Source organism: Patiria miniata, unplaced genomic scaffold (genome assembly GCF_015706575.1).
Source record: "Patiria miniata isolate m_02_andy unplaced genomic scaffold, ASM1570657v1 HiC_scaffold_7, whole genome shotgun sequence".
NCBI classification, from domain to species: Eukaryota; Metazoa; Echinodermata; class Asteroidea; order Valvatida; family Asterinidae; genus Patiria; species Patiria miniata.
The window spans coordinates 31935414-31962797 of NW_024037074.1; the positions used below are offsets into that span (position 1 = coordinate 31935414).

Sequence of the window (27384 nt, forward strand, 5' to 3'; positions counted from 1 at the left end):
CTCAACAGAGGGCGCTGTGTTTTCATGCCAGGTCATCTCGCTGCCCTTGAAGTTGAACTGAGCAAACTTTTTAGCTGGAACTGCCGGCCGTTCGCGTCAAGAGCTGAAGAAAGTGACTCCGTGAAATGGCTAAGCTCAGATTTGATGGGCGTGTTGCACTCATCACCGGTGCAGGTGGAGGTAAATTAATATTAAAGGTGGTTTTTTTTACTCGACAGGGCCAGTGTAGTTGGAACATGTGGATGTGGTAAATTACGTTACGTTTTCAATTCACCAGTTGCGGTATGGAATGTCGGTCAACCAACTTGCTCCTCCCCCTAGCCCCACAAATGTGGCCAATTTACTGGACTACCTCTGTCAATAAAGGCCACACTTGGCCATGTACCTGAACATGTAGGACTTTGTCAAGCCTTTATTTTCACACTTAGACTTTATTTGTAAAAATTAGACCGATTTTACACTGTAGAAGAAGCACACTCACCCTTGAGCGATAAAACTTTTGGTAATCCTTACTTTTAGGACCCCGTTCCTATATAGTAAGGGAAAGACTCACCAAAACAGTTGACTAAATGACACTCAAAATTGACATTCTGATACTTCTTGGCACATCTGAACAATTGGCAATGACACCTTCTTGACTTCTAAAGACTGCTTTAGCCTGCAAAAGTCACTTTGGTACTGGACAGACATCTGCAAAAGTCAGTTTTGAACAGAACTCGTAAAAAATAGAGGTGTCCTAAAAGTAAAAACTTACGAAAAAAAATTGCAACCTGACACTATTGTCAAAACAGAAAAAAATAATTTTTTTGTGCTTGTAGGCCTACCTCAGAGAGTTTACTTTCATGTGAGAACTGTAAGGAATATGTTGACAAAGTCTTTAAGAGAGATTTGTAGGCGAATGTTGCCAGCTCAGTGAATTTTTACCTGTCGGGCCAATAAAAATAATAGTTCTGCTTCCAGTTTCCCTACCTACCCTATTCTGACAGCCCCTACCCTCATTTTTTTATTGGAAAAATGAGGAAAAACACCCAAAACCATAAATTTCTACCTTTTACCCTTACATGATGTAACTACCCGCAGACGCCTCCATATGATTGTACACACACAAAAATGGGCAAAAAAATTTATTTCCCTACCTAGGGCCTACCTACCCTATTTTCAAATGCCATGTAATCGGAAGCAGAACTATTTTTTTTTGGCCTCACTGCATGTTTCCACTGCATCGGTTGAGGGCCTCCTCTACATCAACATGCAGTGACATGTAAAAATTCACTAAGTTGGCCACACATTCGCCAACAAATCTCTCTTAAAGACTTCCTCAACATATTCCTTACAGTTCTCACATGAAAGTATACCCTCTGAGATACAAGATAAACAAAAAAAGGCTTTTTTTCCGATAGAAAATTAGTCCCCCCTTTTTCAGACGTCTGTATTTCGTGTAATTTCTAGGTTCATTATGCACACTTTATAGCATATCTAAATTCTAACACGAAATTACATGTTGTACGCGAAAAATACACTTCTGAAAAAGGAGGGACTAATTTTCTACCGCTTTAAAGAGGGTGAGTGTGCTTCTAAAGCATAAATAAACTACAAACAAAGTCTAAATGTGAAAATAAAAACTTGACAAAGTTCTACATTTTCGGGTACATGTTCCAAGCATGGCCTTTATTTACGGAGGTAGTCCAGTAAACATGGTAAACTGGCCACATTTATGGGGCTAGTTTTGTAGAAAAAAACTGAGTGGAAGAAACATTGGGAAAAATGTTGCAACCTGACAACACTTTTTCTTCATGTATCATCACAATGAAGATCAGTCATTGCAAAAATGATGATCAGACATGAATCTGGGACTGAGAAACATTTCTGGTTTTATTAGGAAATACTTTCTTGACTCTTCATTGTCTTTGTACACAACCACTGAAGTGGCGTCAGATTGCAAATTTTTTTCCGAAACATTTTAGGTTAATACAAGTTTGGATTTTGTCGGATACTGCAAACCAAACAAAACTGGATTCAAATCATTTAAATTTTTTGAGACACTGAAATGTATAAGTTTAGGCCTAATGCAGAGCAAAGTGTGATTATTTTGCATACAAAAAGGAGTGCAGAATTACAGCAGAAATATGATTGAAATGCTCAAAACCCAAATTTTCTCAAAATGTTTTTTTTTTATTCATGCTTATTTCAATAAAGATATATGGCAGACAGCAATCATAATTTCAAAAAATATGATAGTTAAATAAATTTGGGACTCTCAATACTGTGTATGACCGAGGGAGTCCCAAAACTTATGGTATTGAAAACATGTAAAAAATACAAGAAAATAGACTGACACATGAAACAACCAGTCCAACACGGCTTCAGTACCTCATCAATCAACTGTGCCAAAAGAAACATGTGGCACGAACCAGGAACTAGTCTCTATTTACTACACATTTCTCCATAGCCAGCCACCAAACTTAAGACAGTGAATAATGAAGGGGTCAGTCTTTTCAAATAGTTAGACCATGGTTGGACATGTACCAGTCTAGTCTTTAGCCTCATTTTGAAATCACTTAACTTTTCTCTCATGTGCAACATATTGAAGAAATGTCTCCGTTAAAAATTGAATTGAGTCTGAAAACGTGGTCTGGTGGCTGACTATGGAGAAATGTGTAGTAATAGAGACTAGTTCCCAGTTCGTCATGTTCATGCCACATGTTTCCTTTGGCACAGTTGATTGATGTAGTACTGAAGCAGTGTTGGACTGGTTGCTACAAGTGTCAGTCTATTTTCTTGTATTGCATGTTTTCAATACCTTAACTTTTGGGACTCTCATACACAGTATTGAGAGTCCCAAATTTTCGGACTAGGACAGGCCTTTGATTATGTAGGTGTAAGTGCATGGAACGCACCATTTTTATCATGTTTATCAGGAGAAGTGCCCGGTTATCAGAGATGAATGGTCAAGTACAAAGGTTGCTCTTTATATCGCAGTGGGTCTGGCCTTGTATGGTAGTTGACTTTTATAATGCTATGTACATGTTACTTACATCAAAAAAGTAAATGTGCCAGCCATGCACTAAGGCCAACTTGGCCTGAAATGTTTCATTGGGGCATCAATTAATCAACCCTTCCCCTTCCAAAAAAGTTAGTCATTTTGTGGACTGAAATGTTCTGAACAATTAGGGGGAGGGTGATAAACACTATCATGTTGTAGCTTGTGCACTCAGCTTTTGATGTGATGTTATAGTAGTCCCAAACAGTGTGTAAGAGAGCTAGGATATAGATAATCCTTTGTGTTATAGATCCCTTTTTCCACATTTTCTTATTTCCACTTTTTTTACCACCATGTGGAGAGGGAGAATCTTTCCACTTTTTTGTCATTTATCGAACTATATTTTTGGTGCTTTATTTCTCCTTTTTATGCATTTTTTTTTCTTCACAAACTACATGTACAGTAGATTCAGTCTTAAAAAAATCAAATGCCTTAAGTAAAAAGAGTTCTCTTCTGAAAGATTCCCTAATTTCTTTTGTTCTTGCCTTAAACCTGAAATGGTTGTACAGACAATTTCTTTCTTGAATGCACTGTTTATTACTTCTACCAATGACAAGTTTGTATTCTTTTCCCATTTTCCATTATGTATCTTATTGTAATAATATAATGTTTATACAAAGTGTGCAAAAAAAGTGCAATGTTGACAACTATACAGTATTTGTTTTCTGAATGTTGCACTTTTGTTGGTACACTCTGCAGTGTTTCCCCTGCCCATTCAAACGTGAGGTGGCCCACCTCGCTACTTTCAGTGACCACCTCGCTCAATTTTTGCCAATATCACCACCTCGCTGTGAAGATTGGCAAAAAAGGAAATATCAATTGAAAAATTTTCATTTGTGTAATATATGAGCGTTTTCCTTTACCTCCATGTATCAAGAACTCACAATTTTGATGTGTTTTTGGAATCATCGCGCATTTTTGTGAGCGCTGCATTCTTTTCAGTTTGCAGACTGCATAAATTTTGTTTCAATCATCAACTTGAATTGTTACCACCTCGCTCAGTTCATTAGCCAGGGGAAACACTGACACTCTGTATCACCTATTGTTGGTGGGACCAAGTTTACCCTGCAAATAATTAGAAATTTGTAAAGTAATGCTTCCATTTGTAAACATGGGCCAATTTTACTTACTTTGGTATTATCACCAAAAAGAAAGCAATTTAAAAACAAACTCTGTTTTCCGGTTTAGACTCAAAAATAGGATCTGAGACGGTCTTGATTATAAAATGTGAAGGTGTAATACTTGTACTCCAAACTTTTCATTGCAGGCCTTGGAAGGGAATATGCCTTGATGTTTGCTGCTCGAGGTGCTTCAGTAGTTGGTAAGAAGTTAAAAGATTCATTTGCTGTGGTTCTACATAAATCCAGTTATTTGATGTATAGTTAAATTACATGTAGAAGGGGATTGTCAATGAACCCATTTTTTTCCAGAAAATGTGCACTGTTCTTTCTCAAATTATGCAGTGCATACATGTAGCTGCAGATAGTGGTGTGCATAAATTATGAGTAGCACAGGAACTACAGGTACCTTATTGAAGTAAAACATGGATATCTGGGTACCCATAAAACCCCACCAAAAATTCAAATCCCAGGAGTTGTCTGAAGGGCTCTTTAGCTTTGCGGTTTCAACTACAGCTTTCATGAGCGTCATCTGTCGTGCCTTAAAAAGCACATGAACATGTAACCTGTATTGGTTTTCCATGTAGCCTGGTTTTCATATTGAAAATTCCCCACAAATGGCATTCAAAATCTCTCTTTTGCTTTGTCTTAGAAGTTGCTAAGTAATTTGTCAAGTTGGTTACGGGTACTCGATTCCATAATCTGGAACCGGTTCCTGACATCAGCGGTCGGGTACTCGGGTACCGGGTTCCAGTGCACACCCCTAGTTGTAGAGCATTGTATTTTACTCTCTTTTTTTGGTGTCGACATATTCTCCCAAAAAGTTCAAATAACAGATAACAGATTGATTCGCTGTGCAGTGTATTCTTTGTCATGTCTGTGTGTCTTCTTTTCGTAGCAACAACTAGATAATTTTTAATCTTTAGCACTACAAAAAATAAACAGAAAGACACACAACAAAGGAATGCATCTTTAGATTTGCACTGTGGTTTCCAGTGACAATTTCTTTTTTCACAGAATACCGAAACTAGTCATCACAGAACCCTTGATTGCTATTTCCCAGGTTTGCAGCATTGCTAAATGTTGCTAGTCATATGAGTTTGGGTCTGAACCCTGGCTACATGGAATGGTTTATACGTTCTGACTAGCACCCCTTGTTCGCAGACATTGACATAACGGGGAACTGCCAACATAGGGCTGGATAGCTCAGTTGGTCGGTAATCCTGAGGTTGCAGGTTCAAACCCCACTCCAGTCCATTTCTTTGTTCAATGTTTAAAAGTGCTACAGTTTTGAATGATGTATTTCCACTCTTATTGTGCTTTAAGACTTAAAAACCCTTCAAATAGTTTCATTTTAACAGACTTAGAAAGAGCATTTACTTTGTTCCAAACTTCATGATGTTGTCTTGTCACATCAGCATATTTTTTGTTTTCCCAGAAAGTCATTTTATATAAATAGTTTGATTGTCAAGCGTCAGGGAGCATTTTTAAATGGATTCGGCACTATAGAAATTTCCATTATTATTATTATTATTATTATTATTTTTGAATTTCTCACTCTGGCAAAAATGCTATTGACAATGTACATGTACTTCTTTCAAACTGGTTTTATGATTGTACTTCAAGCAGTGTTAATTTCCCCCTCTAACCCTGGTCACATTTGGTCAATAAGTCATTATCATTTTCTCTCTAGCAATTAATGCACACTGCACACAACTAGTACATGTAAGTTTACATAACATTTGGAGAAGGCATGTGTAATTCATTTGCCTTTGTTTACTCTTGTTGCCTAGTGAATGACCTCGGAGTGGACAGGCAAGGTAAAGGGACGGGCACCAAGATGGCCGACAAGGTCGTGGAGGAGATCCGGGCTAAAGGAGGCAAAGCAGTGGCCAACTACGGTCAGTCATCTCAGTTTTTGTAAACTTTCCCCTCAATTCCCACCTTAGGGCTGTGCCTAATATACCAAATATTTGAATAGTCGAGCAGTTTTCCGATTCGAATATTCGAAGAAAACGTTAGCATCATTTTAATCATATACATTGAGTGGTTTTATTGTTTGACAAATGTTCCATTTTGATCGACAGCTGAATTGGCTTAGAGCCTCTGTGTGGACTGTTAGCTCTAATTGCATCGCTTCTTGACAACTTCTCCATAACCACCTGATGGGCAACCAATTTCGCGAGGACTGATTATAGTTTACATTTTGTACATGTGGTCTGGTGCTCCTTGAAAGTTAAAATACAAAGAATACATAACAACAGTTTCCTCCACATTGGAGAATTTTGGGAGATTGGAAGATTGGATCTGACAAGTAAATTCTTCTTTAAAGTAATTATCACACTGTTTCTCCCTTTCTTTAGATTCTGTTGAAGATGGAGAAAAACTTGTTCAGACTGCACTGGACAACTTTGGCCGAATTGGTAATTTGACTCACCCTGTAATTAAAGCATGATCCATCGTTAGAGATCATTAGTATATAATACAAGTTAATGGATGTAGTGGGAAAAACTTACAATTTATGCAGCGCTTCTTTAGTCTTGTTACTGTAATATTGTCTCCGTTTCTTGCTATCAGATATTGTCGTCAACAATGCTGGCATCATTAGGGATCGCTCCTTTGCCAGAATCAGCGATACGGACTGGGGTAAGTGCACAGCTTACGACGCCTTTAATCTTCAAAACAAGATGAAATTCTCTTAAACAGACCTACCAAGTCTCACGCATCCGGCGTATGTCACTTGCCTCAGAGTCAATTCATACACTCACACGCCGGACAATCGTAATCACACGCCTCACTTTAAGTTGTTCTAAAAATACATTTTGGAGGTTGTTTTTGTGCGAGGGCTTACTGTCACATTATATGCGCTCCCATAGGAGACCTTACGGTGACCAATTTTTTTTTCATAGATTTAACAATCGCAGCGAGGACGCAAGAAAATGACAATTTTCTGTCTCAAAGAAGCTCAAGCTACGCTCATACTGTGCTCTTCGCGCGCTTACGATGCGTTCAACTCGCTCTCTATGCGCCCCTGTCAAGCCCAATTGCTCGATCTAGTCGCTGCCGCTGCGCTGTCACTGCGCCCACACTACGCTCTGCTCGCTGTTGAAGCGTCCTAGTAGCTCTCATCGCGCTCTCTATTCGACTAAAATACGCTCATGTGGCGTCACTTGGGCTGTATAAATACCACGACAAAACGGTCAATACACAGTCCAGTTTCAAAAAATTTTCTACAAGTTCATCGCAGTCGAGTTACTTTCTCATGGAGCCTACGTCGACTGCCTTGCGCCTAAGCTGCCTCAATGCAACTTCAATGTCGCACGATTCACGCTCGCACAGCGCCCGAGTTGCGTCATTACGGCACCCTGGCCAGAGCGCAGAGGTGTTGCGATTGTTTTGAGCATGTTCAAAGACCTTTGCACTCATCGGAGACCATTAAGACCCTCTGGCGCCCATCAGGCGACCTATGTAGTTGTCGCTGCGATCTAGTAGTTGTTGTTGCGCCCCAGCTATTTTTCAAGGACGCAGTGAGAGCGCATATAAGATCGCAGACAGTGTGACAGGGCCTTTAGCGTTTTGGTGACTTTGGTTCTGATCAAAGATCGTACAGCGCCGTACAGTGTGGTTCTACGTGAATGACAGTTGTGGTTCAATCAATGTGTTTCTGTTTATGGTCGCAAAAACAACCCCAACGTCATTGACCCAAAGAGACACCCTCATCCCCGGGGCCAGCCATGATGGCCTTTGCCGCTCGCACTGTCCTCCTTCCAGCTTTTGGGTGAGCTTGGCATAACCGAACCCCGCCCCCACACTATACAGGGATGCCAGTTTTCGGCTATGGGCTCCGTGCGCCAACGAAAGAGGGCGCTTTTTACCTAGCAACGACGTCCCACGGGCGGGACATTTTGCTGGTTGACGCGCACCATTCCTTGTGTGTGACGCACGTACACCAGGGGATTCAATTGTACCATGTACATGCAGTGCTAGTGGTGGCCGCGCATCGTGGCAAAATTGCAGTCGGGCAAGATGGCATCGGTCGGTCACCCCCAACTGTATTTTCTTTGTCGGTGAGGGGGTACTTGTGAACGGAGTGGATAGCTGGAACTCCAGCTTTTTCATGTTTTGGAAAAAACTCTGACATTCAATCTCTTCCTAGGCCAGAAACAAAATCCTTGTGCTACAGGCACGGAGAAAGCAAAATGTATTAATAAAACCAACTCAGCTACATGTCATCTCTTTCACGTTGTTTGATCATCGCTCGTGAGTGTTACACACTACGTGTCACCAGCATGCTAGACTCGAACTGAGTGCGCTTGAATATACAAAACTTGTTCTCTTTTGAGTTGGCTCATGTTTAGTAATTGTATTTGTATAAGATTTGAGGCTTTGCATGGTGGAGTATCGATATCGCTTTGGTTTGCGGTAACACCATGTGGTTGTGTCTACTTTCGCTCATTAGATTTAGTTACGATAAGTGCTGTCCTGCTAGTTCAAAAAAGGAACTTCCCCTGCTTATTATCTTCTTTCGCTAAGTACAAACTTATCTCAATCAGCCTCAGTGAAGAAAATTGTAAGAAGTCCCACTTCCTTCCAATGAACTTAACGAGAGTAGATAATAAGCAGGACAAGCTCCTTTTTTGAACTACATCTACTGAGCGAAAGTAGACACAACCACATGGTGTTACCGCCAACCGAAGTTATATTGCATAATTACTGTACACTTTTGAATATTGGTTGCCAGACAATAATTCCCCAAATTTTCCTGTTTCATCCCCTGTCCCCCTAATTCTAGATCTGATTCACAAGGTGCACCTTCGAGGGTCCTTCCTGGTGACTCGTGCCGCCTGGCCCCACATGAAGAAGCAGAAATACGGCCGCATCATCATGACATCATCAGCATCTGGATTGTACGGCAACTTTGGCCAGGCCAACTACAGTGCTGGTGACTACTTAAGTTTTTTTGCCCATCAACACTAAGGCCGAAAATCCAAGTGTCCGTCACACATTCAGTGCGTAGTGCATAATAATCAGCTGTTTGAAAAGCACCGTGCTTACGTCCATGTATCCATATTGCGTATTGCGTCCTGCGTATTGCATTATCCATGGAAATTTTATACACTTAAGGTAGTGATCAAAAAGGATAATTCACTATGAGATTTTTGTGTGTTCAACTTTAAGAAACAATGTATTGGTAGGTCGAAATGACGACAAATTATAATTGACCCAAAAAGGAAGAAGTTAAAAAAGTAAGACGTCAGAAGGCAGGAGGTCGTGGGTTCGAGTCCCACCCGAGTGATTATTTTCCACCTTTCACTCGGGAGGTAAAACACCGAGTATACAGTGCTTATACGGTATGTCAGTAAAGGGCAAAAACCTAATATTAATTCATAATCAATAGAATTCCATTCGCAAGCTTGTTGATATTATTTTTGCAATTCTGCATTTTGAAATTTCAAACTTTTTTTTCCTTTTTTTTTTTTCTCTCATTACAGCCAAAATGGGTCTTGTCGGGTTGTCCAGCACTGTGTCAATAGAGGGCGCCAAATACAACATCACCTGCAACACCATTGCACCCATAGCCGCCTCCAGGCTCACTGAAGACATCATGCCTGAAGGTGAGGTCAAAGGTTAAACGGTTATTAAAATCTTAGGATGGAATGCTAGGCCGTGTACAAATTACTTGGCTACGGCTTGAAATTAATCGCGTCAACGCAGCTTGTGGAGTATTGTCCAAGTACATGAAATACAAATGGACGCGGAACGCGCAAAATCTTAGACAAACAAAACTTAGTGTACAAAAACTCCATAGGGTTGTCTAAGGGGCGTGGCTAATTCGCAAACGGCGATAGGTCAATTACACATGAGTCTATGGGAAGTGGCTGCAGCCACTACCATAGGCACGTGTGTGGGGGGGGGGGGGTGGCATGACCCCCACATATTCCCAGTGCCCTTCCAGGTGCGCCCCACCAAAAACCCAAATTTGACAATTCACTTCCGTTAACCCTACGGCTTTATAACGTGAACAATTGGTTAAAATAAAGCTTGCCTGGCCAGTCGTTCCCCTAGAAATTTTGGGAATATTTTGTTATTATAAGATGGAATTTTGCGTCGGGGTGATATAAATCAAATAAGGTTTTGCCCTTCACCGACGTTTTTAAACACTGTATACTCAGTGTGTTAACTCCCGAGTGAAAGTGTCGGTGAAGGGCAAAACCTAATTTGATTCATATCACCCCGACGCAAAATTCCATCTTATAATAGTTTATGCGGTACCCGCTGCTATGTACATCAGATTCGAACCGGCCAACCGATCCCGTTAGCTCGGTGGTCGAGTGGTAAGACATCTGCACTAGAAAGCAGGAGGTCGTGGGTTCGAGTCCCACCCGAGTGATTTTTTCCAACTTTCACTCAGGAGGTAACACACTGAGTATACAGTGTTTAAAACGTCGGTGAAGGCAAAACCTAATTTGATGAATATTTTGTTGTTGGTTGCTAGTGCCCCCCTCGCTATGCCACTGCTTAGTGCTGCACTTGATGATATGAGTGTTCTTTTTTGTACTTTCCATTGTGTTTTGCAGAGATTTTCAACCTGATGAAGCCAGAGTACATTGCTCCCGTCGTGCTTTACCTGTGCCATGAGGACTGCACGGAGACCCACGGCATATTTGAAGCTGGGGCAGGCTGGGTTGGACAAGGTATCTAATCATGTGAAGTCATTCTTAATGGTACTCAAACTGGTAAATTACAAAGCACCAAAGTAACAGTGACAGGAAAATGTCACACTTAAGACTCAGCAGTTTATAGAACAGACCAGAATTCAATAGCAGTGTAACTGAATCCGATTTCAAAAGGCCTCATGACTTCATAACGCATCGTTTATTGTGTTGTCTCAGTACGCCTCACAGCTTCGCCATTTGTTCTGATGGCATTGTCAAGTAATCCGAGCATCATTCATTGTTTAATGGAGCCCACAAGCTCCGCAACAACAACTGATATATCTAAGCATGCATATTTTATGCTACCCTGTGCCCCATCCAATCGGAGTCGACTTTAGAAACTGTGACATCATTTTTAGCGAAAAATTTGGCCTAAGCTGTTGATTGGGCAATTCGGGCGATTCACAATGCAGTGCGCCACCAAGAGTTTGCCATGGAGAGTTCATTTTTCAAGTTTGAGGTCGACAAAACATGTCCCATTTGAACGAGTGTCAGTAGAAAACTTGAGCTAATTTGTTATAGATTGGGGCATAGCGTTCTGCCGCCTTACAAAAAACTCCATATTGATCAAAAGAAAAAAAAGGCAAACATTATATTCAAATCATACTTTTACAAACTTTCTGGCCGGAAAAACTAACAATTTCAAATGTCCCGCGCTGTGAATTTGTTGACCATTGCACTGGGAAAAATGAACTCTCCGTGGCAAACTCTTGGTGGCGCACTGCATTGTGAATCGCCCGAATTGGCTGACATGTTTTTGTAACATAACAACAGGTTAAGAAAGATTTGATATAGAAGGTGCCCACAGAATGGTCAGAATCTGGAGCTGAAGACACTGTCTTGCTTTGCATAATTAATCAAATCATGCATTGCTTAGACACAGCTATTCCAAGCGACTTTTCATAGACTATTGTCCAGAGGCCATGTCAAATTTTGTTTCCTTATTTCATTGTTTTATTCCAGTCAAGATCCAGAGAGGGAAGGGTGTAGTTTGCTCGACTGAAGCGGAAATGCTCACGCCAGAAGCAGGTATGCTCTCAAATTTCGTCATGTCATTGAAAAAACGTTGTCACTGCCAAATTTGTCTAAATTCAGGTTTGCGTATTTTTATCAGTTAATGTTATGTTATGTTTTATTCCACAAATAGGAACAAACCCCATGACCCTGGGGAAGGGTTACAAAAGTGAAATTAAACATTGAATTATTTGGCAGGTGGGTTAACAAAGAATATGCTTTGAAATTACGTCATGCTTTGCCTCTCTTTAAGATTTGTACATTGAAAAATAAATTTAGCCACACATATAATAGTGTGTTAATATACTGAAAGGACTTGTGAAATGACTTGTCAAAAGACTTGTGATGATGGACTCGACTCCAGAATATATGCCATGCAGCCAGGGATCACGCACAAATTCACGATGCTAGCAACATTAGCAATGCTGCAGACCTGGGAAATGGCAGACAGGGATCACTCAGAGAGGATACGGCAATAGCTATCCAAAATGACATTTTAATTGTAATCAGATTAAAGTACTTTTCCAAAAGTCATAATGGAATAAAAAATCACATGATTTCTTTTTCGTCTTTTTGTTTTCTTTTCTGTCCTTAGTTCGAGACAACTGGGCTTCTGTCTGTGATGTGAGTGAGTGTGACTACCCAAACGCAGCCGGAGGTAACTACATTGTATATTGTCATCAGTGCTTTTCTTTCTACACAGTTATTCCATAAATATGCCAACAATGCAGGTGCCATCAGTGATATAAGATTTTAAAGGTTTGCATGGTGAATGTAACAATAAGATAAAGATTTAGTGACAAATCTCTTCCGTGAGTTTGTGAGGTTTTGAAAAGAACCAGAGGAAACTCAACATTTCGAACAGCATGCTCTGCCCGTCATCAGGAGACTGAAGGGATTCCAACGGTGAAGGGAGGTTTTATGGTGTGACTGGAAGCAGTGAAGCAAGGACAACTTAGTTCCCCCACCCTAGTCAGCCTGTGGGTCCCCTTTTGGCTCCGGGTGCCAACAATAGAGGGAGCTTTTTACCACTTTTGAGAGCTCGGGGATGTGACTCAGGGTGTGCATGCTGAACTGGTTCTCGCGCGAAGTATGCACGACTTCCTGAATGGGCCAAAGCTATTAGCCACGGCGTCTTCGCGCGAGTGTCAGGCGTCATCGGCGTGCGAATACCTTCAATTTTAACTTGCAATGGTCTCCTAGGCTAATGCCCGCCCCAATAACTTTGAATCATTCCAAATATGCAGTGGATGGACCGGGAACCAGTCTAGTTCTCCCCCAACATTGTCCTTTTCTGGCCGTTGAAGGAGTACTTGTGCACAGAGCCCATACCCTTGGCATCCTTCCCCTCCACTCCCTTCCTCCGCACTGATACATCTCGCATGTATCGATCTTCTTGCATCCCCCGGCTTCTGCATGGACTCCATACCGACATGCCTCACTGATCAGCCAACATCCCCTGCTCAACTTGCTTGCTTACAGTCACACTATAACTTCCTCCACCATCAGCGGTAACCTCCCTTCAGTCTCCTGATGATGGGCTGAGCATACTGTCCGAAATGTTGAGTTTGCCCCTCGCAGAACCTCACAAACTCACAAAAGAGATTTGTCACATGGTGCTACCATAAATCTTTATCTTACAGGCATGCAACTTTTCCTCGGATCAGCTGATTTCCTCTTTTTTGACCTCCCATGTGTGTCATTGAAAATAGAAAAACACTGTACAAAGTCTGGGAAAGATTTGAATTTCCTCTTTTTTGGGGGTGACTTTCCAGTTGCATGCCTAATCTTATCAGTGATACATATATTGTTTTACTTTCAGAGAGTACTTTTTTGGTTGTACAATCCCATGAGGAGACCAAGAATCAGCCTGCAAAACGCCGCATTGTCAGGTCCAGCACAGCAGCCGATGGTGGATTCAATCCGGTATGTGATTCAAACAAAGACTAGACAGGCCTAGTAAAGCTGGTCCAAGACCTTTTTGGTCTCACAGGTCTAGGTAGTCATCTAAATCAAATGTTTTGGGCAAGGTGAGGATTATGCGAGTCTAAGTCACAAGTGACGGTTAGTCAGCCAGTGAGATGGGTACAAAGTAGGACTGTAGCCCGGCTCTCTGGGACCAGCAGCAAGACAAGGCAAGCCCAGTTAAGCCCAAGTTCCCTCCTCCAACTATCCTCCTCCCCGCTCGAGTCCTTTGCCCCTCCCTAGTCTTGGGGAAAGACGATTTAGTAGTTGTCCATAACCCGCCGCCGCGATAACCCTCCGCTGCAAGAGGGTGTTATCACAACAAACCGCTATCACCCGCGAACCGCCAGCAAAAACATCTTGGGAATCTTGTAATATCTTCCCCCTGAAAAATGGGGGATAAGCGTGCGCATGCTGCGCTACTTCTGCAGGCAAATGCAGTCCATTTTTAGTCCCACGCGTACTACATATGGTAAAAGAGCTGCTATAAAGTTGTACAAAAGTCCTGCTGCATCTTGTATGAAACTTGAAGACATTTGAGAGTTTGGTTCGGAACTAATACGAAAGGTTTTGAATGCGCTCTGCTTTTACTGTATTAGGCATTCAAGTGCTACCCTCCCAGAAAATGTGCCTCCTATGTGCCCCCTGCAAAATGGACCCCGGTTACGCCGCTTAGCAAGGAGTCTATAGACCATTTTGAGCACGCTGTCACAGTACATTCACAGAGCCCCCCTTCAATGGTGACACAATTGTGCTAGCTATTATACAAAGCAACTTCCCCATGGCGCGTTATCTGAACAACAGCTAGCACAATGGTTGAGGCCTGAAAGGGGCCTCCGAGATTGTACAGTAGTAGAGTGCTTGGATTGTTCTATTAACCCTTACCCTACTAGACCCTCCAACGCATGCCAATATGTGCCTCAAGAAAATCTCCTATGTTTTTTGCATGGCCCTCCAATATCTGCCATGTCATTTCAAGGGTAACTGGACAGGCACTCCAATACATGCCACAGAGAACAATGAGAGTCCTCTGATAACAAAGTGAGTGCCCCCAGCTGGTCAGTATCAGGCACCCTCCAGGGCCTCCAACTCCTGCCAATTGGAGCCTTCACTGTTAAGACAAACTATCTGCCAATAAACTGCAGCTGGAGGGCATTGGCATAACCAACTGACATGTAGTAAACTACCCTCAGAGAGTAAGGGTTAAGTAGAACATTGCCATTTCCTTAAACTTCAGCCCGTAAGTTGTCGCAAAGTGTCATGTGAAATGTGCTTTCTTTTTGTTCGCACAAGTTGATAAAATTTGCAGTTTCTTTTTGTTCATAGGACCTTGCCATAGGTCAGAAGTTTCCGTCTAGCCACGTCACTGTCTCTCCAAATGATGTCATCCTGTATGCTTTAGGAGGTAAACATATCTAACGCTTACCTCTCCCAACCCTTCCAAATCCAATTCTTTGATTCCGTTGGAGTGAGTACTGCACTAGTAAACTGAGCTTGCTCTACATGGGGTCAGGCATATCACCATAACCAGAGTCCAACACCTTGGGTGTATGCATTATCGTATGGTTTTCAAATTTGCAATAGTGAGGAAGGTTCCTTGTAAATCACTCATGGGTGTTAGGTTAAAGGGAATATACATCATTTGCTTTTGCTGTAATTTTCAGAAATGGATGGAATTGGGGGGTTGGAAATATATAGCAAATATAGTTACACTGACTTTTTTGAGGTTTTGGGTTCGAAAATGCTATAAAAACCAAGAAAAACAATCATTTTCCTGTAGTCTGGTTCCCTGACTCCATTTAAGAAGAAACAGAGCAGTTTACATATATTGGGGAATTGTAAGGTCAGGGAACCAGTCTAGCTGGCTTGTACCCGTTCATAGGTGTGTAATCGATTGCAAACAAGTGCGATGGTCAACTGGGGCCAGTATTTGAAAAAAAGCCAGTTTTCGTTGGAAATTGATACAAAAATACCACTTTTCTTGAAAATGACAGTATACCAGGTGCCATGATTTTACAGGATGCTTTACACTGTCATTCACTAACAGTCCAGCAAGGTATTTCAAAATGATTTGGTAGTTTTATTTTTTGATGTTTGCAAATGTTGTATTTTCCCTTTAAAGACTTCAAAGGTTTTTTTTAGGGGGGGGATTTACTATATCACAGTGCAACACCAGTAGCTCCAAAGTTCTACTGGGCTTAATGTCAGTTTAATTGACCAGTGCCAAAATAAATTTTAAAAATACATATACAATCTGCAATGAATTGTAGGATGAAGAATTTCTACGACAGAATTGTAAAAAACAAGTAAAATCTAACACCAGCCTATTAGCCCACCAGGCCGGCATTTATGTCCAGTTTCCTTGTCATAAAACAAACGAGAATATTTCTATTTCTCCTGGATGGAATGCCAGTCCATCATAGGTTATATACTTCCCAGCTAACGCTGATACCATTTATACTCCTTTGCGGAGAGAGTCCAGTGGGGTGAAGTGGCTTGCCCAAGGACACAATATACAGCCTGTCTCAAAAAAAATGGTACAATCAGAAAAAAAATTGGTTAACTATGAAATTTCAAAATAAGTCATTCTTACTTGGCATAATATTAAAGAACAAAGACTGGGCTTTCCAATAGTGTTTGTTTGATTTTATTTGCTTTTGTCAATTCAGAGATATAATCAATTTAGTGCGATACACCAAAATCGATTTTTGTGCCACTTTTATGCATGGGCAGAGTTGTTTCGAGTACGGTGGCACAAACTCGATGTGTTCCGCAGTAAACTGGAGTTATCTCTGGATTGACAAAAGCAAATGAGATGAAACAAAAAGTATTGGAAAGCCTGGTCTTTTTTCTTTAATGTGATGCTCAAAACGACTTACTTACATGTATGTTGAGATTTAATATTGAAAAAAAAAAATCAATTTCGATTGTACCATTTTTTTGGAGACAGGCTGTATGACAGAATTGACCAGTAGTTCATGATATTGTTCTCTTTTCTTGGTGCAACTAGTGGGTGCATCCACAGTTCAGCCCGATCACCTCAAGTTCCTTTTTGAGCTGAGTGAGGATTTCAGCACCCTGCCTTCCTACGGCGTGATCCTGGGACAGAAGGGAATGGCTAATCTCTTCATGGGGAGCGTCCCCGGTCTGCAAGATATAGACATCACTAAGGTTAGCTCAAATAAACCAGAGACAAAACAGGTTTACTTTGAATTTGCAGCTTACCTTGGAAACGTACATGCATCCCACAAATTGCACAGAAACTCCGTAACAGTTTGAAAAGCCTAGTTCATAAAACTAGCGATGCGATTGTCATTTTATAAAGAGGTCTGAAAATTGGATAAAAAATCTGAAAGATGCTATTAGTTTATACAGAGAATATCTATCTCTCAGAATCCGAAAGCTGATTTGATACAAAAAAGTCTGAAAAATCTTATGTAAGGCCAAAAAAAAAAAAATTCGGTCTCTGGTCAGACCAAAGTTCCGGAATTGACGCGGCGACGCGGCTTTTTTTTTTTTTTTTTTTTTCTTCAAGCTTGGATTGTACAGACAAGGTGGGGTACTATTTTGCTATTTTGGTGTCCTCATGTACATTGGTGTCCTTCATAATTTGCCTTGGTGCTCTCGATCATTTGCCGTGGTGCAATTTCCCATTCTTTGTTTAAAAAAAAAATGAGGAGGTGCGGCAATAGAGGGCGCTGTTGGAGCTACCGCGGAACATTTTGGAGAAAAAAAGATTGACGCGCATGATTAAAATCGACGCGCGCGCTGACCAGAGACTGACTTATTTTTTTTTTGGCCTAAAAGCTAAATTTACTGGCTTGTAACACAGTAACAAGTAAAACTGTTTGACAGCTTTTCCCTGTCTTATTTTGAAGTGCACAGTGAGCATAGTGAGTGTATTAAAAAGCCGTATCCTCTCTGAGTGATCCCCATTTGCCATTTCCGAAGTTTGCAACATTGCTAATTTTGCCAACAGCGTGTCTGTTGAGCGTGATCCCTGGCTACATGGCATATATGGGTTTACGGCTTCTGAACAAGGATATTGATAAATTGGGGAATCACCAACATAGGGCTCAGGGCTGGATAGCTCAGTTGGTAGAGCGCCAGAACAGCAGTCCGGAGGTTGCAGGTTCAAACCCCCTTCAGTCAATACCTTTGTTCAACTTTGAACAAATTTTGAGCGAATTTCGTTTAGGAAAAAAAAAAGTTTAGTGTGCCATGTAAGATAACTCCTAAGATACTCCTAAATGATTGTGTCGTGATGTTTTGTTATCACCATTTGTTATGAATTGGTGTTATTACAGTAACTTTTTAATTATTACTTCCCTCAGATTCTTCACGGGGAGCAGTTCCTAGAAGTCTATAAGCCTATCCCTACGTCTGGTACCTTGTCTAGTCAATGTGAAGTCGCTGATATCCTGGATAAGGGATCTGGTGCTCTCATCCTGATAGATGGTAAAGCCACTTCCCAATTACATGGCTATGGCTGGAAAATTACACATAGGCCTATAGAAGCGGCTGCAGCCATTTCCCATAGACTTGTGTGTTTTAATACTGACAGCCGTAGCCAAGTTATTTGGATGTGGCCTATGGCTGTGTCTATTTCAAGTACTTTGTGGCTACTGCTGTGGTTTTTGCCATTGGACTATTATGGCGTGTATCCATAGCCATCTAAATGTTGTGGTTTTGGGCTAAGGCTTTGAGTCTTATAATTGATATAAATATGTGGATATCCCTCATATTTTTCTCAGTTTTACTTTTGTTGACATGTCGATGAATGCAAAATTTAAACAACCATAACTTGTCAACAGAATGTCCAATTGAAGTGCAACAAACAGTATTGTGAGGAGAATTTTATTCTCTTTCTTGATATCTGCAAACCCTCATTTCGAGGTCTGCCCAGTTCAGTCTCATTTTGCCAGAACTCCTCACAAATATGCTTTGATGAAACCAGAGACACAGAAGGACAATTGGGCTATTGCGTCATTTATATATTTTAAAAACTTCTAGTGCGAAACATAAACAAAATTACGATGTTAAAAATTGACCAACTTCGAATGGGATTTTCTCAAAAGTCGGTTTTGCTGGAGTTTGGGCAGATTTGTCAAATCGTCAAACCAGTGACAGTATGACTGTGTACGGTTTCCAAGTTTTTCCAAGCAAGTACATGTATGTCTTTGCTTTGCAGCTAAGGTCTACGACGAGAACAAAGAGCTTGTGTGTTCCAGCCAGGCGTCCATTTTCCTCGTTGGAGCGGGCGGCTACGGTGGAAAGAAGACATCCAACAAAGTCAAGGTATGGTGGACTTACTGAGGTTTTATAAATACGAGACCTCGCCTTGCTCGCTTTGCGGGGGAAATGTTGCCCACTCTGCAAGCTTGAGTGGTGATATGACCAAGAAAAATATGTGGGGGGGGGGGGGGATTTTGTGACTCGTAACATGTCTCAAACCCTCCTTGATTCTGCAAAATCAACCGGGCGGTCTTTGAGGATTTTGGAGGATTGAGGCTGTATGCCATTTTGGTGCTGGTTGATTTTTGGAGGATGCACTGTGTCAAGGTCTTAAGCTGCTCCGTTGTGTTGTTTATGCTTAGCCGTGCATAATTATGCCTAGATTATACAAGATATCATCTGCACTACTTTTGGATATCATCGGCAATTCCTCATTGTATTAGAATGATTGTTGGAGGATTTTGAAAGATTGAGGCAGTGGTCACCCTCCGCTGAACAAATACAAAAAAATATCAGATGATTTCGGAGGATTGAGGCTGTAACCAAATTTGTACATGGTGACAATTGGAGGATTTTGCAGGACTGAATATGGTTCTTAGCCAAAAGGGCCTAGGGGGTTAGGATTTAAGTTTCAAACCATAGTTTTTACCTATGAAACTGATCTTGTGTAGTTATACGTAAAGATGTACATGTGTCAGTTCAAGAAATGCACATCTCTTGGCTGTCTCGATAAGAAAGTCTCTGACATAAATCTTTTCCAACAGTATAATTTGTCAAGGAATCTTTTTTCCAACAGTATAATTTGTCAAAGAAAGTCTGCTTTCAGAAATTAAGATATTATAAAGAGATCTGTATTTAATAGCATATGAAAATCCTATGTTTGTCCAGCTGTCCACAAAAGTCTGTTTTTGACCAAACGCGTCACAAATTCATACCGTGCATTCCTATACCCCAGGCACAAGTGAGACTATTGTTACCGTTCACCTCCCCCAGATACTCAAAAGAAGTCCTGAGATTCTGGGAACACGAGCCTCAATCACATATTTTGCTTCGAATGTAAAAAATTGTTTATCGTGTGTTTTTGTTTTTTGCTTTAGGCAACCGTTAAGCCCCCAACACGTGCTCCCGATGCCTCCATAAAGGAAACGACCACTAAGGATCAGGCCGCCGTCTATCGCTTGACCGGGGACGCCAACCCACTCCACATTGACCCATCATTTGCTGCCATGGGAGGTAGGTTCAGAAAGTTGTGTCTCTAACTTTGTCCTTACCACGAGCAACTTTAGTCAACAAGACACTTAATAATAATAATAATAATAACACGATTTATAGCGCGCATTTTCGCAAGTAACAATGCGCGACTAAGGACAACTCCAGAAGACAATTTACAGATTATGTGGAGAAAACAGATCAGTTTTCAGTCTGCCCTTAAAGTTGTCAAGAGAACTGATGTTGCGGATGTTGTGTGACAAGGAATTCCAGCATCGGGGACCAGACACTGAGAAGGCCCTGTCCCCTGCCTTTTTGAATGGGTGTGGAACTCTAAGGTTGTTACTGGAGCGGAGGCCACTACGGCTGGGTGCATTAAGGTTGAGTGATCCCATTATGTACTGCGGCATTGTGTTATGAAGTGCTTTGTGCATGAAAACTGCTGTTTTGAAGTTAATGCGTTGTCTAACTGGTAACCAATGTAATTGTTTAAGGAGTGGAGAGGCATGTGTGTATTTGGGTTGAGATAATGAGATACAAGCGGCATTGTTTTGAAGCCGTTGGAGTCGATCAACCTCATACTGATTAATACCATTGAGAAGAGAGTTGCAGTAATCGAGTCGGGATGGTACAAGTGCTCGGACAGCGGCGTGGCATGTGTTTGTGTCTATGTACATGTATTTACGAATCTTGGATATGTTCCTGTTGTGGTAGTTGATAGATTTGCATATGTTTGTTATGTGTTTGCTCATTGTCATGGAACTGTCGAAAACAACACCCAAGTTTCGGACTGTCTGAGATAGTTTGATTGCTGTGTTACCTATCTGCAGAGTTATGTCGGTTAAGTGTTTCTGGTGATGATGAGAAGATGCGGCAATGAAAAATTCAGTTTTATCCTCATTTAACTTGAGTTTGTTTGTTATCATCCAATTCTGCACATCGGTGATGCAATTTGACAATCTGAAAAGGGCACAAGCTGCGTCGTTCGGTTTGGATGGATTGAAATCGAGATAAATCTGGATGTCGTCTGCATATATGTGGTATTTCACATCATGTCGGTGAAGGACATCACCAAGAGGACTCAGGTACATGGTGAAAGCGAGTGGGCCAAGGACTGACCCTTGAGGGACGCCAGAATGGATATGGCTCTCATCTGAGTCGACTCCTACAACGGTGACATAACTCCTTCTATTTTTGAAGTAGGAGGCACACCACTTGAGAGCAGTACATGTATGTGTTATGCCAAACTGGTTTTGGAGGCGACGCAGCATAATGCCATGATCAAGAGTGTCAAATGCAGCAGACAAATCAAGCACTTCCCCCTACTGCATACCATGGTGACTTTAGTTGACATGGAAACAACACACACACACCCATATACAAACAGATATATTCAGTGTTTTGGAAGAGGCTGGAATGTTAGTATGTTCTGCTGCCCATACATGTTCATTAACCATATGCCCACTGAAAGAGTATTTTCCGTGATGACATTTGACCATAGACAGTGGATCACTCCAGTTGTACGTGTGATAATTTGCTTTTCAAACCCTGTATGTTCTGGGACAGGTTTTGCTCAGCCCATCTTGCACGGTCTCTGCTCCTTCGGTTTTTCTTGTCGCCACGTCCTGAAGCAGTACGCCGACAACGACGTCACCAAATTTAAGTCTGTTAAGGTCAGTTACTCTACCGACAATCGTTTGCACATTCTTTAGGTTGCATATACCGTCCTATTTCAGGTATCACCCCGAAAAATAGGTTTGTTATTTGAAGTGCTGCTCTCCTAGTAATCTGAAAGTGTTTTAACTTTGAATGAGACATCGAATGGAAAACTCTACTGATGTTTGGTTACTGAACAATTTACCGACCAAGTTTAAGATATTTGCAGTACTGCAGTTATACGGCTCGCAGGGCGGGTTCGTTTGTGTGCAAAATGGGGCCCTTTTTTACAGGGTTGCAGATTCCCCAAATTGTAGTAAAGTAGGGTTTTTTGTTGTTGAAACAAAACATACAAATTGAGAATTTGTTGGAGATTTTTTTTTTTTCAAGAACCGTGGTTTTTTTCAAGGGGTATGCAACTTTGAATATGTTACACTTTCATTGCGTTGACAAGAAAATACACTCTGAAGTGAAAGTTTCTATGTCGATTTTGTTGTTTTCTCTGTATCTAGTGCCGCTTTGCTAAGCCTGTTCTGCCGGGTCAGACCATTCAAACTGACATGTGGAGAGAAGGCAACCGCATCCATTTCCAAACTAAGGTATGCCAGAGATTCTGCAAAAAAAACCAGGAATACTGTGCTGTGGTTGTGAGGTCACTCAGATTCCACACAGTGCAACCATAGTTATATTTTCTCACGCATTGCATATTGCTATGGCAGTTGTAAACCCAAGTTTTATAATTGGCTTGTATCTCATCTTGAAAGTGAACATAAGGGCAACTGTGGTTTTAAGTGGTGTGGTGGCAATCTGCTGCAAAGAAGAGTGAACCATTTTCAAGTACTAATCTGTGAAAATGTTCTATAAAAGTAGGATGTAGACTACTGTCTATGATCGTGTGTTAAAACTACCTGGAATTTGTCATCAAAGTATGAGCCTGACCTGGGAGAAGGTGACATCACACGCCAGCAGCATATAAAGGGATTTTCCTTTTAATGATTTTTTTTCAGACAAAGCCTTTCAAAATGTCTTGGTATTTCTAAATTCCAGAATGATCTGGAAAAGCCAGAATGCAAATGAGAAATAAGTTATGGTACAAGCTCAAGTGGAACACAGAATGTTGTAGTGCGTCTGTGCCCCACAAAACCGAAGGCCGAGTGGTATGTGAGATACAGACACGCTACATTTTCCCTGTTCCACATGCGCGAGTGGGATAACAAATTTATCTTCCAACAAACTTATGTACAGTAAAGGTGGAACACACACACTGTACATAAACTTTTCAGCAGTTATCCTATTGCACGTGCTTGCAGCATGAACGGCCCGCACATCTGGCATAGCGCAATATGCGGAGTGCAATATGGACCATGTCATATGGGATAATGTAGCACAGATTGTTGCCATGGATCCAACAATCAGAATAGAGGATTCAAGTTTGCTTGAATTGTAAATAGTGTTTTCAGGCAATCTAGATGCAATGGTTATTATCAAACCATATGAAAAGAGCCAAACATTTATTCTGCATTTGTGTCCACCTTGTTCCCAGGTTGCTGAGACAGGAACTGTGGTGATCTCAGGGGCTTATGTGGACATGATCAACCTTGCTCCCCAGCCTGCAGCTACAGAGGTCAGTATTTTTTTACTTTAACGTGAATGCATATTCATGAGTTCTGTAATCACAGGCTTGTGAGGTCCCTAACGCACTCACGTTTTGCTTTGTCACAATACACGTGCCTTGCACGTTTTAACTTGCATTCTCCCGACCAAAAAGACTGTTACTATATCACATGATTCGGGGCAAGCCTTTTGCTAGCAACCTCTGGCATGGTCTGGTGTCTTTGTGCCATTCTCACCCATTGTGAACAGTGTATTGGTGCTGAGCGTCTCTTACATAACTATGCAAGAGCTTGCCCCGAATCATGTGATTAGCAACAGTGTCTTTGGTCTGGAGAATTTAAAGTTAAAATGTGTTAAGCATTCTGAGCGAGTTGGTGTACCAGATGTTTTCAAATTTAAATCCCGAAGGGTGTAGGTCACTCGCAAATGGCTAAATTTTAATGCACGTACGTTATCTGCAGTGGAGTTTATGATATTTTTTGTCTGCTTTGTTTTGGCAGCCATCATCGGCCGGAGGCCTGCAGTCTGATCTGCTCTTCCAGGAGATGAGCCGTCAGCTTCCCAACAACCCTGACGTAGCCAAGAAAGCTAAGGGGGTGTTCTTGTACAACCTCTCCAAGGGAGGCAAACAGGCAGGCCAGTGGAGTAAGTCAAGTCTCACTGAACATAGGAGTCATCTCGTTAAAGGGAAAATACAACATTTGCTTTTGCTGGAATTTTTCAGAAATGGATGGATTAGGGGGTTTAGTATGTTATAGCAAATATTGTTACACTGATTTGTTTGAAGATTTTTGTTCGTAGATGCTGGAAAAACCAAGAAAAACAATCATTTTCTTGTAGTCCTGACCCCACTTAAATTGAAATGGGGCAATTTATAGACATCGGAAATTGCATGGTTAGGGAACCAGTCTAGCTGGTTTGTACCCATTCATAGGTGTGAAATCAATTGCGAACAAAATGCAGACTAACTAAATATGAAATATTGGGGGCAGTATTTGAAGGAAAAAAAACCCCGTTTTTTTCCAATGCTTGTCGGCCGACCAGTGTTGGAAATTGATACAAAAATGCTTTTTTTCTTGAAAATGTCGGCACACCAGGTGTCATGATTTTACAGGATGCTTGAGACTGTCATTCACTAATGGTCGGGTAAGATATTTCATAATAATTTGGTTGTTTTGTTTTTGGTATTTGCAAATGTTGTATATTCCCTTTAACTATCCGGCATAAGTTGCGGACATGTTCCTCAGTATAGGCTAATTTCATCAGGTATTAGTCAATGTTGTAGTCGACTCACCTGAGTCGAGTCTGAGTCTACAGTCACTTGGGTCGAGTTGGAGTCCGAGTCTTGATGAGTCATTTGGTTCAAGTCTGAGTTAGAATCCTAAGTCAGTGGATTCAAGTCCAAATCAGAGACACACAAGTATGAAATGGATTTGCTTCATAGAGCTATATTAAATTACCAGTGTGCCGACTTGATGTACAAAGTGATGCCTGATGGAAAAACTTGAAATTGTGTACGACTTTTGTACGGCTGTTGTATATCTGCAGTTGTATTTTATGTCAAACAGCAAGATTTGAACCCCTGACTCTCTGATCATGAGTCATGATCTCTTATCACTAAGCCACACTCCCACAAACCTGTTTACAACAACAAATTTACAACAAATTTACAACAACAAATACTCCTGGGTGGACAGAGGCAGGAGGGTGAAATAGCTTGCCCGAGGACCCAACATATGTGATGCGATCAAGCTAAATGAGTCGTTTGTCGACCCTGGTAAAAAAAAAATTTATTACAGATTTGAAAAGAGCACAATCTCAGCATTACTGCTGTGAAAACCGCATGCTGATACCATCTTTAGTTCAAAAATTATGGAAGTCGGAACACCAATAGATGTAATGGAGTGATGTGATGAAGTGGCCCTATTTTGGCCTGTATCTTCAAATGAAAATTCCCGACAAACGACTCATTTAGCTTGATCGCATCACATATATGTCCAGCAGCAGGATTCGAACCCCTAACCCTCTGTTCATGAGTCATGAACCCTAACCACTAGGCCACACTCCCTCACCTTTGTAATACTGTTTGTGCCTAAATGGGGATCTGATAACCAAACTTTGCATCTTTCCAGCTGTTGATATGAAGACTCCAGGCGGTGCTGTGTACAAAGGTACGCCCAAGAACGGCAAACCTGACGTCACTGTAAACATGTCAGACGAAGACTTTGTGGCCATAGCCGCTGGCAAACTCAACCCTCAGCAGGTTGGTTTCCGTTTGACATCATTTTTTTTCCATCTTCAGATTTTTTTGAGTAATGCAGCCTTGAGATTGTTACCATGCGTGGTAGTAATGCTTCCAGGGTTTTTTTAACATCCGGAGGAGGGTGTATCTGAAATAATTTGTAGAACTTGTTCTTCAAATTTGTTGTTAAAGGAACAATATTTAACGTAAATCAATATTAGGTTTTGCCCTTTACTGACGTATAAACACTGTATACACAGTGTGTAATCTCCCAAGTGAAAGATAAAAAAAAAATCACTCGGGTGGGACTTGAACCCTCAACATCCTGCTTTCTAGTGCAGACGTCTTACCACTCGACCACTGAGCTCGCGGGATCGGTTGGCTGTTCGAATCTTATGTACATAGAAGCGGGTACCGCATATAACTTTATGAACAATATTTAACGTAGATATACTAAAAAAACGATGTTAATGAAAAAGGAGAAAACTTTCCTTAGGGCCTAATGATCTACCTGTTCCTCCCTGCTTGAAGCACCAGTTCGCGCTCGTGTTGCACCAAGTACGCACCATTCTTTGTATTCTGAATGTGCACAACCTGTAGCGTTTGTGTTTTTCGCATTAGACTCGGGTGTCGTAGGCAATGCGTTTGATTGTCCCTCCCAGTGGTCTCCCCCCAGCTTGCCCTTTCTAACCATTGAGGGGGTACTTATGCACAGAGTCTATAGGCTTGGGGCCTTTTAAATTTACTCCTATCCCCAAACTTGTGAAGTTTATAAATACATAATGAATACATTAATTACCAATAAATTGTAATTACATGTAATAGTGTTTTCCATCGTATCAACAATCTCAAAGCACTTTACAATTATTCCCCTATTCATCAGGCCATGAGACCACTCAGCAGCCAATATAAGTGCACATTCGGTCCTCTACCCTCACAGGTACCCATTCATACTCCTGGGTGGAGAGAGGCAATTGTAGTAAAGTGTCTTGCCCAAGGGCACAAACGCCATGTTCTTGGCAGGGTTCGAACCCACGATTTATTGGCATAAGTCAAACACTGTAACAACTCGACCATGGCATTCTAAGTTTATCGTTGTAATTTCCCCTCTTTTATAATTCAAAACAGGCTTTCATGTCGGGTCGCCTCAAGGTCAAAGGTAACATCATGTTGCTGCAGAAGATGACCCAACTGCTGATGACCAACGCTAAGCTGTAGACAACCCAAGCCAAAGTCCAGAACACCCCAGCCAAGATCTAGGTTGCCCTAGCCGAGCAAGGCTGGGGTGTGTGGGACGATAGCCACCTGACACTTAACAAATCTACCTGAATACAGGTGGTATAATTATCGTTAAAGCCCTAAGGATCATTTGCAATTAGCCGGAATAGTACCTACCGATATAACAACTCAAACCTTGCTACAAGTGACTATAGGACTAGTACCAACTGCCCATTATTATTCCACCTGAAATGGTGATGTTTGGAAGGAAACTATAATTGAAGGTGGTTTCAATAAGGCCAACAAAAATAAGTCTCCAGTTTCTGGTATGCGCACCCGTCGCCGTAGCCATGCGCG

The 27384-nt window shown here is 41.3% G+C and overlaps 1 protein-coding gene across 1 annotated transcript; it reads left to right on the forward strand.

Annotated features, from left to right (window-relative positions):
* Positions 1-27384, forward strand: LOC119745770 (peroxisomal multifunctional enzyme type 2-like). The gene is made up of 22 exons (XM_038222370.1): positions 1-180; positions 4308-4361; positions 5952-6059; positions 6522-6581; positions 6736-6804; positions 8951-9100; positions 9651-9773; positions 10737-10853; positions 11838-11903; positions 12484-12546; positions 13711-13814; positions 15180-15258; positions 16864-17024; positions 18188-18311; positions 19045-19151; positions 20186-20321; positions 21864-21970; positions 22466-22552; positions 23497-23577; positions 24068-24212; positions 25700-25830; positions 26938-27384. Exons 1-22 carry the CDS (start codon positions 126-128, stop codon positions 27025-27027), a joined length of 2217 nt encoding a protein of 738 aa, XP_038078298.1. The 5' UTR covers positions 1-125; the 3' UTR covers positions 27028-27384.

Bases quoted from the DNA above. Each gene is read 5' to 3' on its own strand.
- LOC119745770 (XM_038222370.1), top strand. From the start codon at position 126: ATGGCTAAGCTCAGATTTGATGGGCGTGTTGCACTCATCACCGGTGCA. The intron at 6,582-6,735 runs GTAATTTGACTC...TCTTGCTATCAG, and splicing joins GGACAACTTTGGCCGAATTG to ATATTGTCGTCAACAATGCT. The intron at 17,025-18,187 runs GTTAGCTCAAAT...TACTTCCCTCAG, and splicing joins AAGATATAGACATCACTAAG to ATTCTTCACGGGGAGCAGTT.